We start from the raw sequence: 14,779 nt of genomic DNA, 5'->3' as shown, positions 1-14,779 counted from the left end.
TGTGATGCTTCCTTCATCCTTTGGTAGCGACTCGAGGATCGAGAATTTGCTCCCGATTTATACACGCGTCGCGTGTCGCGTTATAATCCCGCGTTTTCTATCCTTCGGCTTTTAACGAGTCCCCCGGATAAACCGCCCTTCCCTTTTTCTGGAAGAACTCGCTTCGCATTCGGTATTAAATTCCAGACGATAGTAAACGAAGACCAACGAATCGAGGCTATAGCATTGCTCGAGGGATATATACGGCAGGGGGGTAGAATGATCTCAAAGATTTCTTAGATTGGTCGGGATCCTTTTAATCCGGAAGAAAGAAGATGTGCGTGCGTGTTCGTATACATGTATATTTGTATACGTGTACGTATATACATACAAGGTAGCGTCGTTGAATCAGTGTAGAAGCTTTTGAATTTACAAATAAACCGGAAACGTACGATTGTGAATGTAGTGGGTACGACTAGTTCAATTTGCCTAATGAAGAACCGAGGATATACTGCCAGCGCTGTTCATCCGAAGACTGACTTTATACCGTCTGAAACGCTCGCTACTCGTTACTTTGACGCATGTGCTACCACTAAACATACGCTGTCGCGGAGAGCAATTGCTAACCCAAGTTTTATGAAAAGAAGAGTTAAAACATACGTCCTTATCGTGCGATTATCATTCTCATCCTCACGCACCGTTCGCAACGAGCGATCATTTATGACAGTACAGTCCGACTGACCACCACGCTTTCAATTTCTGTTTCAGAATTCGATAAGGCACAATTTGTCGCTGCACAATAGATTCATGCGGGTGCAGAACGAAGGAACTGGCAAGAGTTCATGGTGGATGATAAACCCGGATGCAAAGCCAGGAAAATCGGCACGGCGACGGTGAGTTAAACTTACGCACTATTTTCGTTCGCTGTTAAAAAAATAAAAAAAGAGATCAGCGTGCCAGACTGATGGCGGCTATGTGGGATGGATGGCGAAGACGGATTCAGTCGAAGCCATATCAGTTACTTACTTCTTCATTCGACGCTGAACAGTAAAAGTAAGAAAAGTTCACCGATCCGTTAGTTCAATATTTTATTGGATCTCCAGTGTATCTTGGTATTTTTTTTTAAACCGTATTATGTACAAGGCTTCTGTAACCACGAAGGATAACCAGCTGTGTACAATGTCGAAGAATACTTTAGACCAAAATACTTTTTGCACCCTGAACACTTTTCGCGATAATGATGATGATGATGATGATGATGATGATGATGATAATTATACAGAAGGTCCAGTTCCTTGAGTGAAATCGTGTCGATGGTCGCGGCACATGTAATGACCATGCCTTTTTCTTTTTTCTTTGACACATAACAGTGCGACGTCGATGGAGACGAGTAAGTTCGAGAAGCGTCGAGGTCGCGTAAAGAAGAAGGTCGAGGCGCTTAGAAACGGTGGACTTCAGGCCGACGCTACACCGAGTCCCAGCAGCAGCGTCAGTGAGGGCCTCGACCTGTTTCCGGACAGTCCTCTCCACTCAGCAAGCGGTTTTCAGCTTTCGCCGGACTTTCGGTGAGTCTCTCGAATCCACAACTTGATCGTAAGGTTGAAATTTTTAACGGTAATAGAGTATATGTATCCTTTTTGACTACCTCGGTATCGTATGTGACCATTAATTAATCCATTTGTGCATACCATATCCATCATATGTAAACGAAGGCCTGACCACAAATGGTACAAGAGTGCACTGTGGGTGGCTTTGATTACTGTAAAATTTGATTTTCATACACGACGTTGAGTGGTGGAACGATCTGATTCGCTTGTACGAATGTTTCATTAATTGGATGGATTTGTAATGCTAGAAGCAATTACGACTGTGCTTTACATGTGTCTGGCCAAATATGGCACAGTGCAGGCTACAAACTGTGCGTTTATCCTGATGAAAATATAAAAATAAATAAAAATGTAAATTTGAAGAGTGATGAAAAATAGTGAGCATAAATCTTACAATTGCTCGAATATACGTGATTGATTCTCTACGCCACTTTTTATCGTACTCTTTGAACCTTCAATAGTCGAAGTAATTTGTAATTTAATGTCATATAGCGTTAAATAAACGTAAGATAGTGCTACACTGGCATCAAATACTGTCAGATTCACACCCATATGTAGTATGTAAAAGGTAATATAATGGCATTTTACTTACAGTGTACAGTCTTATTAGGAGCTTCATTTGTTGTATACTGGAATTGGCACTATCAGTCAGAATTGTAGTCAGGGTAGGTCAGGGGTGAGTCGGAAGAGATTTTTCGACCTTTTTCGTGGCCACAATGAATTCCACGTTAATATACGTACCCGACGTTCGTTAAACTTGATCTGTCATTCGATATTTCCTATGACCATGTTTCATGCTCCACAGACCTCGGGCTTCCAGCAATGCTTCGTCCTGTGGCAGGCTAAGTCCGATTCCCGCTGTCTTCGGAGAGCCCGACTGGACACCATCCTACGCGCCATCCTACAGCCCCGATCAGCTCGGTGAGTAGCAAAGGTCGATTAGCGTCGTGCGGCGCTCGATATCGGTAGCGATTCCGACGGTCATAGGACGTGTGTAAAGAGACAAGATGACCATTTCAGCTGGCAGCTTGGCCGAGTCCATGAAGCTGGAATCATACCAAATGTACCAAACCTCACCGCCGAACCACCAGCAGACCGGACCTCCACCTTCTTACTACGAGGCGCAGTACCAGCGGAACAACTCCTTGCGCACCGGGTCCTCATCCTACGGCTTACCACCCACGCCTCAGTCCGCCAACCAGCAGAGATGTCCTCACCACCGCCTCCAGCCCTGCGCCTGTCAAATGGTTAGCATAGCAAATGGGACTTCCATTCTGATCCGTGTGACCCTCTATCATCGAACCTTTTAACAATGTGTTGGACGCACGGTCAGGTCGAAGTTGTGTTGAAACGAAAACCTGATAAGTCAGAGATTCAAAAAGTCACAACGTCGAGCTAATCTAGTCAGACATCTAAAACAAGAATAAGTTTCATAACATCGAAGTTGAACCGTCAACACCTCATTATAGATTGACAACAACAGTGAAGTCACAATGTTGTTCGTATCGAAAAATCCATATTGTTTGACCGATATTGATGATCTTTCACGGACTATTCGTTCGTGTATAATATATGAGGTATTTTTTATTGGAAAAGTTTCTCCTGTATCACTTGATTGCCCAACGGTTAGTTGCACTTCTTGAACCTTTGTTTCGACACACTTTTAACGCGAGAGTGTTCATCCCATGGATTCTTGAGCCGGTTGAAATCCGTTGAACTACTTCTGGGATCCCTCGATTCGTTGTTGAGATTTAATTATCGGTGACAAGCGTGATTTTATTATTTTTCAATAGAACCTGAGCCCAGTCTCCGGCATGTCGCCGTCCTATTCGCAAAGTGAACCTAGCCCGTCGTCGTTGGGGGGAAGCCAACAGCAACAGCAACCACCGCAGTACCTAATGCAGAACCAGCAACAGCAGCAACAGAAACAGCATCAACAGCGTCAAGCGCAAACAAGGCCCGCGGGTCCAAGTCCACCGCACACGCCATCGCCCTGCACGCCGACACCGAGCACAATGATGGGCCAGTTGATGGGGGCCCTGAACAACGCGACGCTACTAGACGACCTGAACATCAACATCGAGTCGCTGCACGGCGGCTTCGACTGCAACGTAGAAGAGGTAAGAGAGTTGGAGGTAAGACGAGGAAATGGCATTCCGATGGACTTGGAGTGTGACCTTAGGGTTTTGCCATTTGGCACAGGTGATAAAGCACGAGCTGTCGATGGAAGGCTCCCTCGACTTCAACTTCCAGCAGGGCGTGATGGGCGTTGCGTCCGTGCAGGTCAGCGACGCTGCCGCCGTTGTCCAGGGCGGCGTCTCCCAGAGCAATCAGAGTACCGCCAACAACGCCACGGTCGTTTACGCTAACGCGGCGAAACCATCAGCACCTTCCTGGGTCCACTAGCGACCAAAGACCTCAGCCCTCCTCGTCACTGCACCCGGAACGTTTCTGCAGTATCTCGATACGACGACGACATCTGACGGAGTCGAGGCGCGCTGCATCGGTGAGTCGAATTAGCTTTATCAAGTACTCGAATACTGCCCGGAACTCTGGGTATTCCAATCCTTCTTACGCATTCAAAGTCTCGAAGCTAAGTGTATCAAGTTTTTCACTTGTTCCGAGGTCTGATTACGATTATACGATACGTAGCATCGAGTCTGCAGTTTCGCGCTTTTGTTCAGCTCCACAAGTTCCATTCGATCTTCAAGATCTGTTTATTAGTGGTTTCGATCATGCTTGGTCGATTGAAATTTCAGGTACATACATTTGTTCTTCATACTAGTTTACTTCAAATATTATCCCAGACTTCGGACATAATTCGTCATTTTCAAAGCTCTATCGAAGATTCTCAGTCACGAAAGCGGTATGCATTAAAAAATCCAAAATCACTAGACATTCGTGTCGCTTAACTTGATTAAGAAGAAAAAATGAATACAAATTTTGGGATAAAGAGACTATATCCATACATTTTCCTGTATCGAAACTTAGTTTAGGAAATTAAGCGTCTGCAGCATTCCTTGTCATGTGTTTCATCTTTTCTTCTATCAAACTAAACCGAGTGAAGAAATTACGCTCTATAACAGACCGAAAGAACTCGAACTGAATAAATTATATATACAGGTAAACAGAACGGTACCTACATATACATGCGCATGCGCTTTTTGACGACGGATGAATGCTGTTCTTTTATCGTCCCTGGAATCTTAGTATAACGTACAAAATAGTAATACAATCTGATTACAAAGCCGTGCAGGATTACGTATTGTGTATAATATGTTCCATACATGTATGCACGATGTTGTTATGGATTTATGCAGTGCGACAGGCAGAGTTATTTTCCGTCATTAAAGACGAAACGTCGGTAATCCCCGCAATAATTGTGTATGCATGCATGCATGCATATATATACATGTATATATATGTATATATATATGTATATATATACACAACACACATATCGCGTGTTTACATAGTTGAAAATTGCCGCGTAAAATCAAAGAATAACATATGCACGCAAACGCATAGCTTTTGTATTTTATACTAACAATAAATACAGTATACATCACATCCGTTACTCAATTTTCTGAAGATTCGACGAGTCGGTCGATCGGATTTTCCTCATATTGCAAATCGGGATAAACCCGCGTGACTTATCGTTACTAACGAATCGATAGTTTGATAAGAAGGAGGAGGAGGAGGAGGAGGAAGGGATGGAGGGCGGGATGCCGATGATGTCGAGTCAGTTGTAACCCAGAGTACCGGCGAGCTTTCAAGCGGTCAGACATTATAAGAATTGCGTAACCGGTTGGTGCCGAGCGTGACGTCATACGAACGTACGTCTTGAACGGAATTCACTGGCGTTTTTTCTTAGCGGCAGGGGGGGGGGGGGGGGAGAGCGATACGTAGATCGTGCGTCGGGTCAAGTTAACGTTCATCAGCGATACATAGATATGATACGAAGACTGCTCTATGCGCATAATACTCTTACATATATCATACGTACAGCATCGAGTCTGTGTGCGTGTGTGTGTAAAATACTCGAGAGCTTGTACGACGTTCCGTATACATTTTATATGGATATTATAACAGGGTGATACGTTCGTTCAGATAACTAAACCGTATCGGAGAAACGGCAAACTTGTGTGTATCGAGCATGCAAGCATTGTTTAACGAAGCTAGCGTGCTGCACTTCAGACCATGTGTGTGTTACAATTAGAGTGTTATTTGATTTTATTTTTGTCACAGACGTATTATTATTATTATTATTATTATCATCTTGACAAATTCTCTTTTACCGTACACACGTTAACGTATTCATACACCACGCCAGAGTCGATCTATTTAACATTTTCTTGTAACCCGTATGTAACTTGTGCATTATACATATATGTGTATGACGTGTATGTATATAACCTATTCGATTATACCTCTGTGCATGTTACATTTGTAATCGAAAGTTCCTCGTCGTTACCTATAAGACTTTCAAATTTTCCCGCGGCAATGTAAACGTATATTCTGTTACTCAGAGAGAGAGAGAGAGAGAGAGATACTAGAACGGATACCTTACCACAGAAATAAGAATAACGAAAGGAGGTGAAGAGATTTAGGTACAAAATCAATTATCGGATCGATTTTTTTCAAAGTCATTCGTCCTGCAGACAAACTAAAATTGACTATGCCAATTCCGATTATCGGTTCCGATCACATTATAACCGACACTCGTATTTCATTTCTGTACGCAAGACTTGTATGTTCGTGGTAAAAATTCAAAAACATAACGAACACTCACAGTTTTTCCGATTTCAATGTTGTATTTTTGTCACATAATCACTTCACTCACGACAATGAGACTTGGTTCATTTCGATGTATAGAGATTTGTTTCTTCGTGGTAAACGAGAACAAGTAAAAATCGCTAGCGGTTTTTTCTTCGTCCATTGAGTGTATGGAATCTGTAGACCGGATTTTCGTTTTTAACGGAAACCGGAAGTGGAATACCTTCAAGAAATCAAACGTTACTGGAATAAAATTTAAAAAAAAAAAAAAATCAGATGCAATTTGAAATTGTACGGATGAAGGATTTTCTCAGATTTTCCTTTCCTCGAACCTTCCCTCCCTGTACCAATATGGCGGCACTCTTCTGTCACTTTTGGGAAAAATAGAAGAGAAAAGAATTCATACGAAGGGGGCGGCGGAAGTGGGAGACGCTGACTAGTCGAGCGGGTGCCGTTCTTGAATCTCTGCACAGTTTCTGCTCATACCCAGCTTTTCCATCCGCTGATACCGCGACGCGACTCGGCGCGCCACTTCTTCGCGTTCCGCGAACTTTATAATTCTTGCGACGCTTCTGGAGAACGGTAAGTGGGATGAGAAAGAGTGTGTCGGGGGGGTTGAAAACAGCCTGCAGGGTGATTCTGGGGTGGGTCGGCCCTTGCTGGCGCCACCGGCGTCTAGCGGAGTAGCTGCCGCTGACTTCTAGTCAAAGTTCGAGTTTATGGCGCAGAGGTTTGAAGGCCCGCGAACCGAGGGTTCAACCCTTTATTTCACCCCGAAACCACTCCGAGTACTTCTTTCTTAATTGTTCTTCCCGCCCTCTCCTCGTTTTTCAGCGACAATGTCTGTGTATAATCAATTAAACACGGAGAATCGATTCGTTCGATTCACAAAATACGGCGAAAGAAACGTTGTTTTTTTCTTGGATTCGACAGAGAGAGAGAGAGAGAGAGAGAAAAAAAAGTGATTAGAACAATAATTATTCGGGTTGTTCCGTTAAACCTGCATATTCATTTCATTTATTACATTCAGAATTTCTGATTTTTGCTATCCACTCGAAGTTATTCAATCCTAATATTATGTATAAATATGTTCAAAGTTCTTCAAACATGTCGAAGATAGACGGATCCGCGTAATTGAAAGAGAAAGAGAAAAAAAAATTTCGCCACCGTCGAAGGATAAGAAAATCTCGTGGATTTTTCACAATCAGTCTCGAAATGAAAGGAAGGAGAGGAACGAAGGAAGAAGAAAAGATTAAAGGAAGAGGCTGCGGGAAATGGTCTGACAAAGATTGACGTAAAAATATGCAGACTTAATTTAACCGTAAAACTTGTCGGGGGAGGAAAACTTGTACGATCGGGGACTGAACTCAGTTAGGGGAAACTAATAAGTAATAACATTACCTGGTTAATTTTCTAAATCTTTCAAGCTCTTCGTTCATCCTCCTCTCTTTTAAATACCTGTCTGACTATTCAAAAATAATTTACTTGAATATCCTTCTTCTTCTTCTTCTTCTTCTTCTTCAATGACGTAAAGGCAAAACGAGAAAAAAGGTTGCGACTGTAGCGCAGGAAACGAGAGGAATCTTTGCAGTATCGGCGGGGGCGAAAGATCCGTTCATAAATCTGCGAAACTATAACGATGATGATAATAACGCGCTATTCCACGTGTCTGCTTCGGTTTCCTCGTATTTTATTATCGATATTTATATGCCTATCGCCGCAGACTTCATGCCTTAAACCAGGCAAACGAACTATGACAAATTTTCGAAGCATCCGATTATGGGGTGCGGGAATATATACATATATTTATACATATACAAGCCCGCGATTCTTCTCAACCCTCCCCAGTCATCGGCTGCGCAGTTATCAATGATTTTCCTGTTCAACGTAACGGGGAATCAAACTTAACGCACGCATTGTTTTCTGTTCTTGGAGAGGTATTCCTTTTCCTTTTCAAATAAAATATCGAGTCCGATTTTTTCTGTGAAATCAAGTTGAATTTAATCGGTATAATATATCCTCAAAATTGAAACGAATCAGAAAACCAGAAATTTCAATTTAGTAAGTCCGATTTGTAATGATTTTAGACTGCAGCAGTCACGTTACATTATCTGTTCAACTTTGATGGCGTTCAGAGAGTAACAATCAAATTTAATTTTTTTTTCACAACCGTTTTATTCAAACTGCCTGTTTTCATTTTTACCCTCCGCATCAAGCCGCGATTCTTTCACGTACGATTTTTTGAAACCCGGTTTCACATCGTATATTATTTTATTCTTCGTTTTATTCATTGTTTCATCCGAATTGAAGACCGAAGTCTCTGTTGCATACGTATTGCCTAATTCAACAATTTCATAATGGAAACCGGGAGATTGTCGGAATGACGCTTACGCGAAAAAAAAGGAAAGAAGAAGAATACGAATGAGAGGAAGAGGAAGAGGAAGAGGATGAGGGTTATTCCGTTGTCTCAGTATAATGCCTTATACGCGGTAGCGACGTCTCTAGCCCTTTGTCGTCGGGAGAACGATTTTCTTCCCTATTTCCATGAGCCCATCAAAAGGGAAAAGTAGGTCGTGTAATTTACGTCCGTCGCATGGATAAGCGAGAGTATACATATAGTATCGCGTCCATATGCACATAGGCAGCAGAATTATTGTGGAGATACCGCAGCGGCAGCAGTCAGCTTATTTCACTCGAAAGAAAAATCACGTAATCAGCTGTGTCTTCTTCTTCTTCTTCTTCTACGAAATCTCGTAGAATACGTGCGTACGTCGTGTATTACACACACACACACACGCACGCATATGTACTCACTGTATGTATTTATATAATATTCAAATTGTGTAGGTATTTCTTATCTCCCCGCAGAAATGTTTAGAAAAAATTGAAATTTTTTTTCCCTCTTCTATCGTACTTGTTTGTGAATTTATTTATTCATTTGTTTATTTTTTTTTTTTTTTATTCCACTTACACAATTTTTTGCACACGCTGCAGGTGATAACCACTCGCTGTTTATTACACGTATATGTGTGTGTGTGTGTATATATATAGAAACTCAAAACACACGCGTTAACTGCGAAATATATACGCAGCAAGCAGTTGCGAAACTAAGAGTCTATTACATCCGCAATATCAACTCCAGCCGTCGCTGCACGCGGTATTAGGTGTCATCCCGCGAAATTTATCATATATATGTGTATATGTATATAATGTCGGAGATGCGAATAGCGAAACAGAGTGCACGTTTAAATGGATTTCCCGCCGTCGTTTCGTAGATTTTTTTTTTTTTTTTTTTATCAAAGACATCATATATGCGACAATTTATTTTTTCGGATATATCCGATGTCACAAATACTATAATCTATCATATCAAAATACTCGATTTATTCCCTTATTTATTATTTTTTCGGTACGAAAGTAACGAGAGATTTTTCTTTTTTCTTCATCTCTGCAGGGTATAACATCGTTTCAAATATTTTTTAACGATAATTTTTATGTAATTTTCTAACCGCACGAGATGTGTATCAAATATTTTTGGTAATAAATCTATTTCAAGGGTTTGGTACAGCGATGATTGAAAAAAATTGACAGTATTTGCATAACTTTGTGGAAGGCGACATCATTTCACGCGTTGAAAATTCTCGCGTAGCTTTTAATACTCCGCTTTCGTGTTTGTACGGGAATATCGAGTTGTAGCCGCGAGTTTGCGTTATGTATAACGCAAGCTGTTAATTGCAAGTTTGCAGTGATCCGCTTCTGTTTGTACCGTGCGAAATATTATCATCATTTCTACGCCTGTGTTTGCGAGATATTTCTAGAATATCAGATACTTGCGTTATACCCGTAACGTGTTTCAAATTAACCACATCAACGCCATGCGGTGCAAAACTATCTTTCTCCTCTCTTCTACGTATTACCAGGCTTCTGATCTTGGCTAATCGACATCGTCTGTCAAAGTATGAAATTGATGCAAACGAAACATTCTGCGAAACTGAGAGAAAAGTTGCATTCGTAATAAACCAAATAGTAAATAACAAAATGGATTGCAAGCGCAGGTTGAATTCTTTTTAGAATTTGAAATTTTTAAATAAAAACGAGAGGCTTATCGTCTACGCGAGCAAAGAGAATTTCTAAAAGTTCGAACGTTTGTACATACTCGAAAGAAGGATACCGACGGATTCCAGAAATAATTATTCTCGTCAAGTGAAGAATTCACCACTGTAAAAAAGAGAGCGACGAACGAAAGGAAAGGAGGAAAAAAATTGTCGAAATTTGCGATTAAAGAAAATGAGGACGGAAGGTGAAAGGAGGTGAAGAATCAGGGAAGAATTAGGATCAAGAGAGAGGATTCGCTCCATCGGCGTTGAGTGATGTCCGGTGCAAACTATTCGCAAAACGACGATGGATAGAGGATCCGGGGAAGAAGGGGTCGCAGTCGAGGAAGGAGGGGTTGAAGGGCGAAGAGGGGGGGGGGGGGGGAGGAGGAGGAGGAGGAGGATAAGCGAAGCGGAAATGAAAGATAGTCGGAATCTTTTCAAAGTCTCGTAATGGTGAGGGAATGAGGAAAGAAAGCGAGAGAGGGAGAGAGAGAAACGGACGGAACTCGGTTGAAGAAAATCTTGCTCATGAATCAAAACTGGACGTAGTCGTTTCAAATGTTTTCCTGCGTATCAGGATATTGCCGTATGTGCATGTGTATATAATATACATGTATGGACGATATTACGTTTAAGGAGGTTTAGACTCCTCCGCTGATCGAGGGTATCGTACTGCCAGAGTTGAAAGACGCGTGTTTATAAACATTTTTTGATCATTTTTAATACGAATAATCCCCCTTCTCCCTCCCCTCCATTTCTAGATTCTATGACGATGTATTTGAATGAGAAATAAATATGAAACTTGGAGTCATACTCGTTATTTCGTACTATGACAACAACTTATCGAAACGAACCTCCTTGACCATATTTATAATTTTCACTATCACTTTACGACCCCGCTGATTAAGCTGTCGATGATATTCTTTCCTTTGGGTTTTTATTTTTCTGATTTGATAATCTCGTGTTCATTTTTTACAGTGATTAATCATTCATCGCTATATAATATGAACGCATTTAATTACAAGCGAATCGATTTATTGTCAAGTAAAAAATATTTACTCTTCAATGCGGTTAAATTACACACAATCTCTTGCATTAATGATTAAATCCCAGTTTTCTTCTAGTCTCTTTTTGTTAAATTCTCGTATAATTTTGTGCACGATTAAAAAATTTCGTACAACTTTTTCGACAAAGAGTCTTCATTTTCTATGTTGTATTATATGATATATGAAATATAAAAAATCACGTAAATTGCAGAAATGAAATTCGTTTGAACCATATGATTCAAAATTTATATTGTACAAGGATATCATACGTCGATAAAAAATTTGATCTCGAGGGGCAAGAGATATATATATATACAAGGAAGCCCGAAAAGCGTCAGAGGACGGTTAATTCACACGTTCAATTATCGGTCAGGGTTTGGCACGCTGAACACGGCCTGCAAAGTCCCATATCGGGCTTCGCGAATTATTGTTACCCGCGTTTTTGGGTCACAGAAAAGTCGTTGAATTCCGTTTCCAAAGTAACGAAGCATGCAAAAATGAAATGGCGGTTAATTCGCGTTACTCGAGGACAAGCGATTCCGGATGAAATAAAATTTAATTTGATTTTCCGCGTTATATTTATTTATTTATTTCCCTTTTTCCCAGACTTATAAAGAAAAAGATTTCAAATTTGCGAAATGGCCAATGTATATCGCGACGGGTTTGCGTAGCGCGTAAAAAGTTGAAGAGAACCGTGACTCGAGCTGATACACCTTATATACTTGGTTAATAAATATGCTAATTACTCAACCCCTACGACGGCACGAAAGTTGCGCGCAAAGTTTGCGCCTCTCTGCTGAGCAGCAACCAGTATATAAGCAACCCGAGCGGGAGTCAGTCAGTCAGGCCGCGTAATTAACGGGCTGTTAACGTCGTCGACGTCGACGTCGCCGTCGCTTCTTGCTTCGGAAAATCCGATAATCATCGACGCGGACATCTGCATCCTGTCTTATATGTATATTATATAATATACCGTATATATACGCTGTATACATATATATGCGTACACCTTGATCAACGTTAAACGGAATTATTCGCAACTGCTACCAACTTGTTTCTCTAATTTAGAAATTATTCGAAACAGACTTGAGGAGGCTGCCTGGCTGGAAGTCGATACTCTTTAGTCATTTTATTACGATATTATTCTGTATTGCGTATCTTTTAAATTATTACATTCTCAAGCTGTCGAGCCGAGCTCTTCGACGGTAATGTATCATGAATAGAAAATACTGGAATTTGTATAAATAATATTCGAATATCGACAAAAATTTTCGCAGGTGTGGTAAATTTGTTCGATTTTAATCCAATACTGGTAATTTTATTCGGACGAGTATTTTTTAATAAAATCATCGATATCGATTTTTCTTTTCTTTTCAGTAGTCGATTCGGTATCGTCATTATTGTTGATCGTGTAATGCATAACGGTGCAATTTTGTAGAATTGAATATTCAACGTTTATGCACGTTTATCTTTATTTTGCGTTTCAGCGAATCTGTTGATGAAAACAGTATTTTACGTGAAATCACAACGTAGACTGAAATAGAACAAGTTTACTGAATTTTTCACCAATTGTCAAGCGATTTGGAGTTAAGCATCGATGTGAAATATCACTTAATCGGATAATGTAAAGTATCGATTTTTGGCCAATCAATCTCATTAATGAAGCCGTTTTGAAAAATTTTCCTAGATTTTCTCACCTGTTTGCCCTCATCTTACCCCTTACTTATGTTTATACAATTTGAAAGAAAAAAAATTACTCAAATAATAACCATACCGATAGCAGTTCGCTTGCGAATTTCGATCATATCTCGGAAATGTGAAAAATGACAGCGAACAGATGAAGAAATACGTGGAATAAATGTATTATCACTCTGTTTCTCCTACTTCCTATTTTGTCCGCTTCTTTTTGTACGTTTTATTTTTCACGTGGCACAGAATCGCACGAGCGGCTGATCGGCGGAGCGCATTATCATAGAATCATAATAAATATCAATCTTTCTTTTCCCCTCGCATAATTATCATCATTCTAGTTGCGGAACAGTCCTTGCGTATACAGTATCAAGGTGACGGATTATTACAGCAGTAGACACGTGTCGATCGGGCCCAACTGGAAATACGAAGTTATTCTATCGGGAGCTGTGCAGGAAATATCGCGACTCTTTTAAAGTTTCGAAATTAGACTCTTGGAAGTTTCAAGTATTTTCTGCAAGGTTACGACAGTGTGGAACCTGGGGATAATTAACTTTAAAAAAACGATTCAAAGCGTAACTCAAGATTGTTCGTTGGTTTTTGTATTTACGTCATACGATTTGTGAAACATGTGGCAAAAAGTTGTATAAAACCTGATTCGATAGTGCACGGTGTTGGAAAAAAAATTAGATCAAATTAAATCAATGCTAATTGTTGTCTAGGAAACTGATTGTAATTTGCAGAATAATGAACCAATGAAAAGATCTCGTGCAACATTCGTGCGTGAATTATTGACAGTGGTATAAATCTGTACTAAAATTTTGCATAAATTGTCGGTAAGAAAAAAGTTTACACTTATTCCATTGATTCTGCACTGACAATGAGGAGAAATAAATGCCGTGAGAGTAATATCGAACTATGGACCGAGCGTGGTGGAAAAATTTACGCAAAAGATAAAAGAAGGAAGTTGCGACGTAAAAAGAATAAATAAAAATGAATAAAGATAAAACGAAAGAAAAGAAACGGATAGCCGTATAATTGCATGCATGTTTTCATAGCGGTCTTACCTCTTCGTTGCGGTATCGCATTATAAAGTTTCCGTATAAATCGCGTCTAGATACACATGCATATAGGTGCGCGTGCATGTACGAGAAGTGCCAAAACGTGGGAGTGGTACTCGAACCAGACAACCTTGGCGGATTCAATCTCTGCAGTCAGTCCGACTCACAGCCGCCTAGGTATATATGAAAAGTCTCGCGCTTTAGAACTGCACGAGAAATCGTCAATGACGCAGTTCGTCTCGCTGAAAATGTGCGAGTTGCTATTCGCGATTAGCTATTTCCTCCAATTGCGCAATTCTTTGTTCATTTCGATTTTCACACCCAAGTTATTAGATTTTGTTTTTTTTTTCTCCTAAGCTAGGAAATTGTACACCAAAATCAAGGTCGTTGCGTGTATAGAATTATGGTAAAAAATCGTTTCTCGCTGTTGCGAAAATTCGTAGTGTTGAGAAATATTGTTGTCTCGTATGTATTTTTTTTTTTTCGTGTAACAATCGCAGAACTGATGATTATTTTATAATCCA

The 14,779-nt window shown here is 40.4% G+C and overlaps 1 protein-coding gene across 5 annotated transcripts in view; it reads left to right on the top strand.

Moving 5' to 3' along the window:
- LOC107221541 (forkhead box protein O) overlaps window positions 1-14,779 on the top strand; it is a 138,817-nt gene that overhangs the window by 105,436 nt on the left and 18,602 nt on the right. For all 5 annotated transcript variants that reach the window (XM_046736626.1, XM_046736624.1, XM_046736623.1 and 2 more), the window contains exons 3-8: window positions 748-872; window positions 1,350-1,544; window positions 2,392-2,507; window positions 2,607-2,833; window positions 3,380-3,706; window positions 3,789-4,092. In XM_046736626.1, coding sequence (XP_046592582.1) covers window positions 748-872; window positions 1,350-1,544; window positions 2,392-2,507; window positions 2,607-2,833; window positions 3,380-3,706; window positions 3,789-3,992 — 1,194 coding nt within the window. In that variant the 3' untranslated portion in view covers window positions 3,993-4,092. The remainder of the gene's footprint in view (window positions 1-747; window positions 873-1,349; window positions 1,545-2,391; window positions 2,508-2,606; window positions 2,834-3,379; window positions 3,707-3,788; window positions 4,093-14,779) is intronic.

Source organism: Neodiprion lecontei, chromosome 4 (genome assembly GCF_021901455.1).
Source record: "Neodiprion lecontei isolate iyNeoLeco1 chromosome 4, iyNeoLeco1.1, whole genome shotgun sequence".
Lineage (NCBI taxonomy): Eukaryota > Metazoa > Arthropoda > Insecta > Hymenoptera > Diprionidae > Neodiprion > Neodiprion lecontei.
The sequence above is the reverse complement of the archived record's forward strand: the minus strand, read 5'-3'. Positions and strand labels throughout refer to the sequence as shown.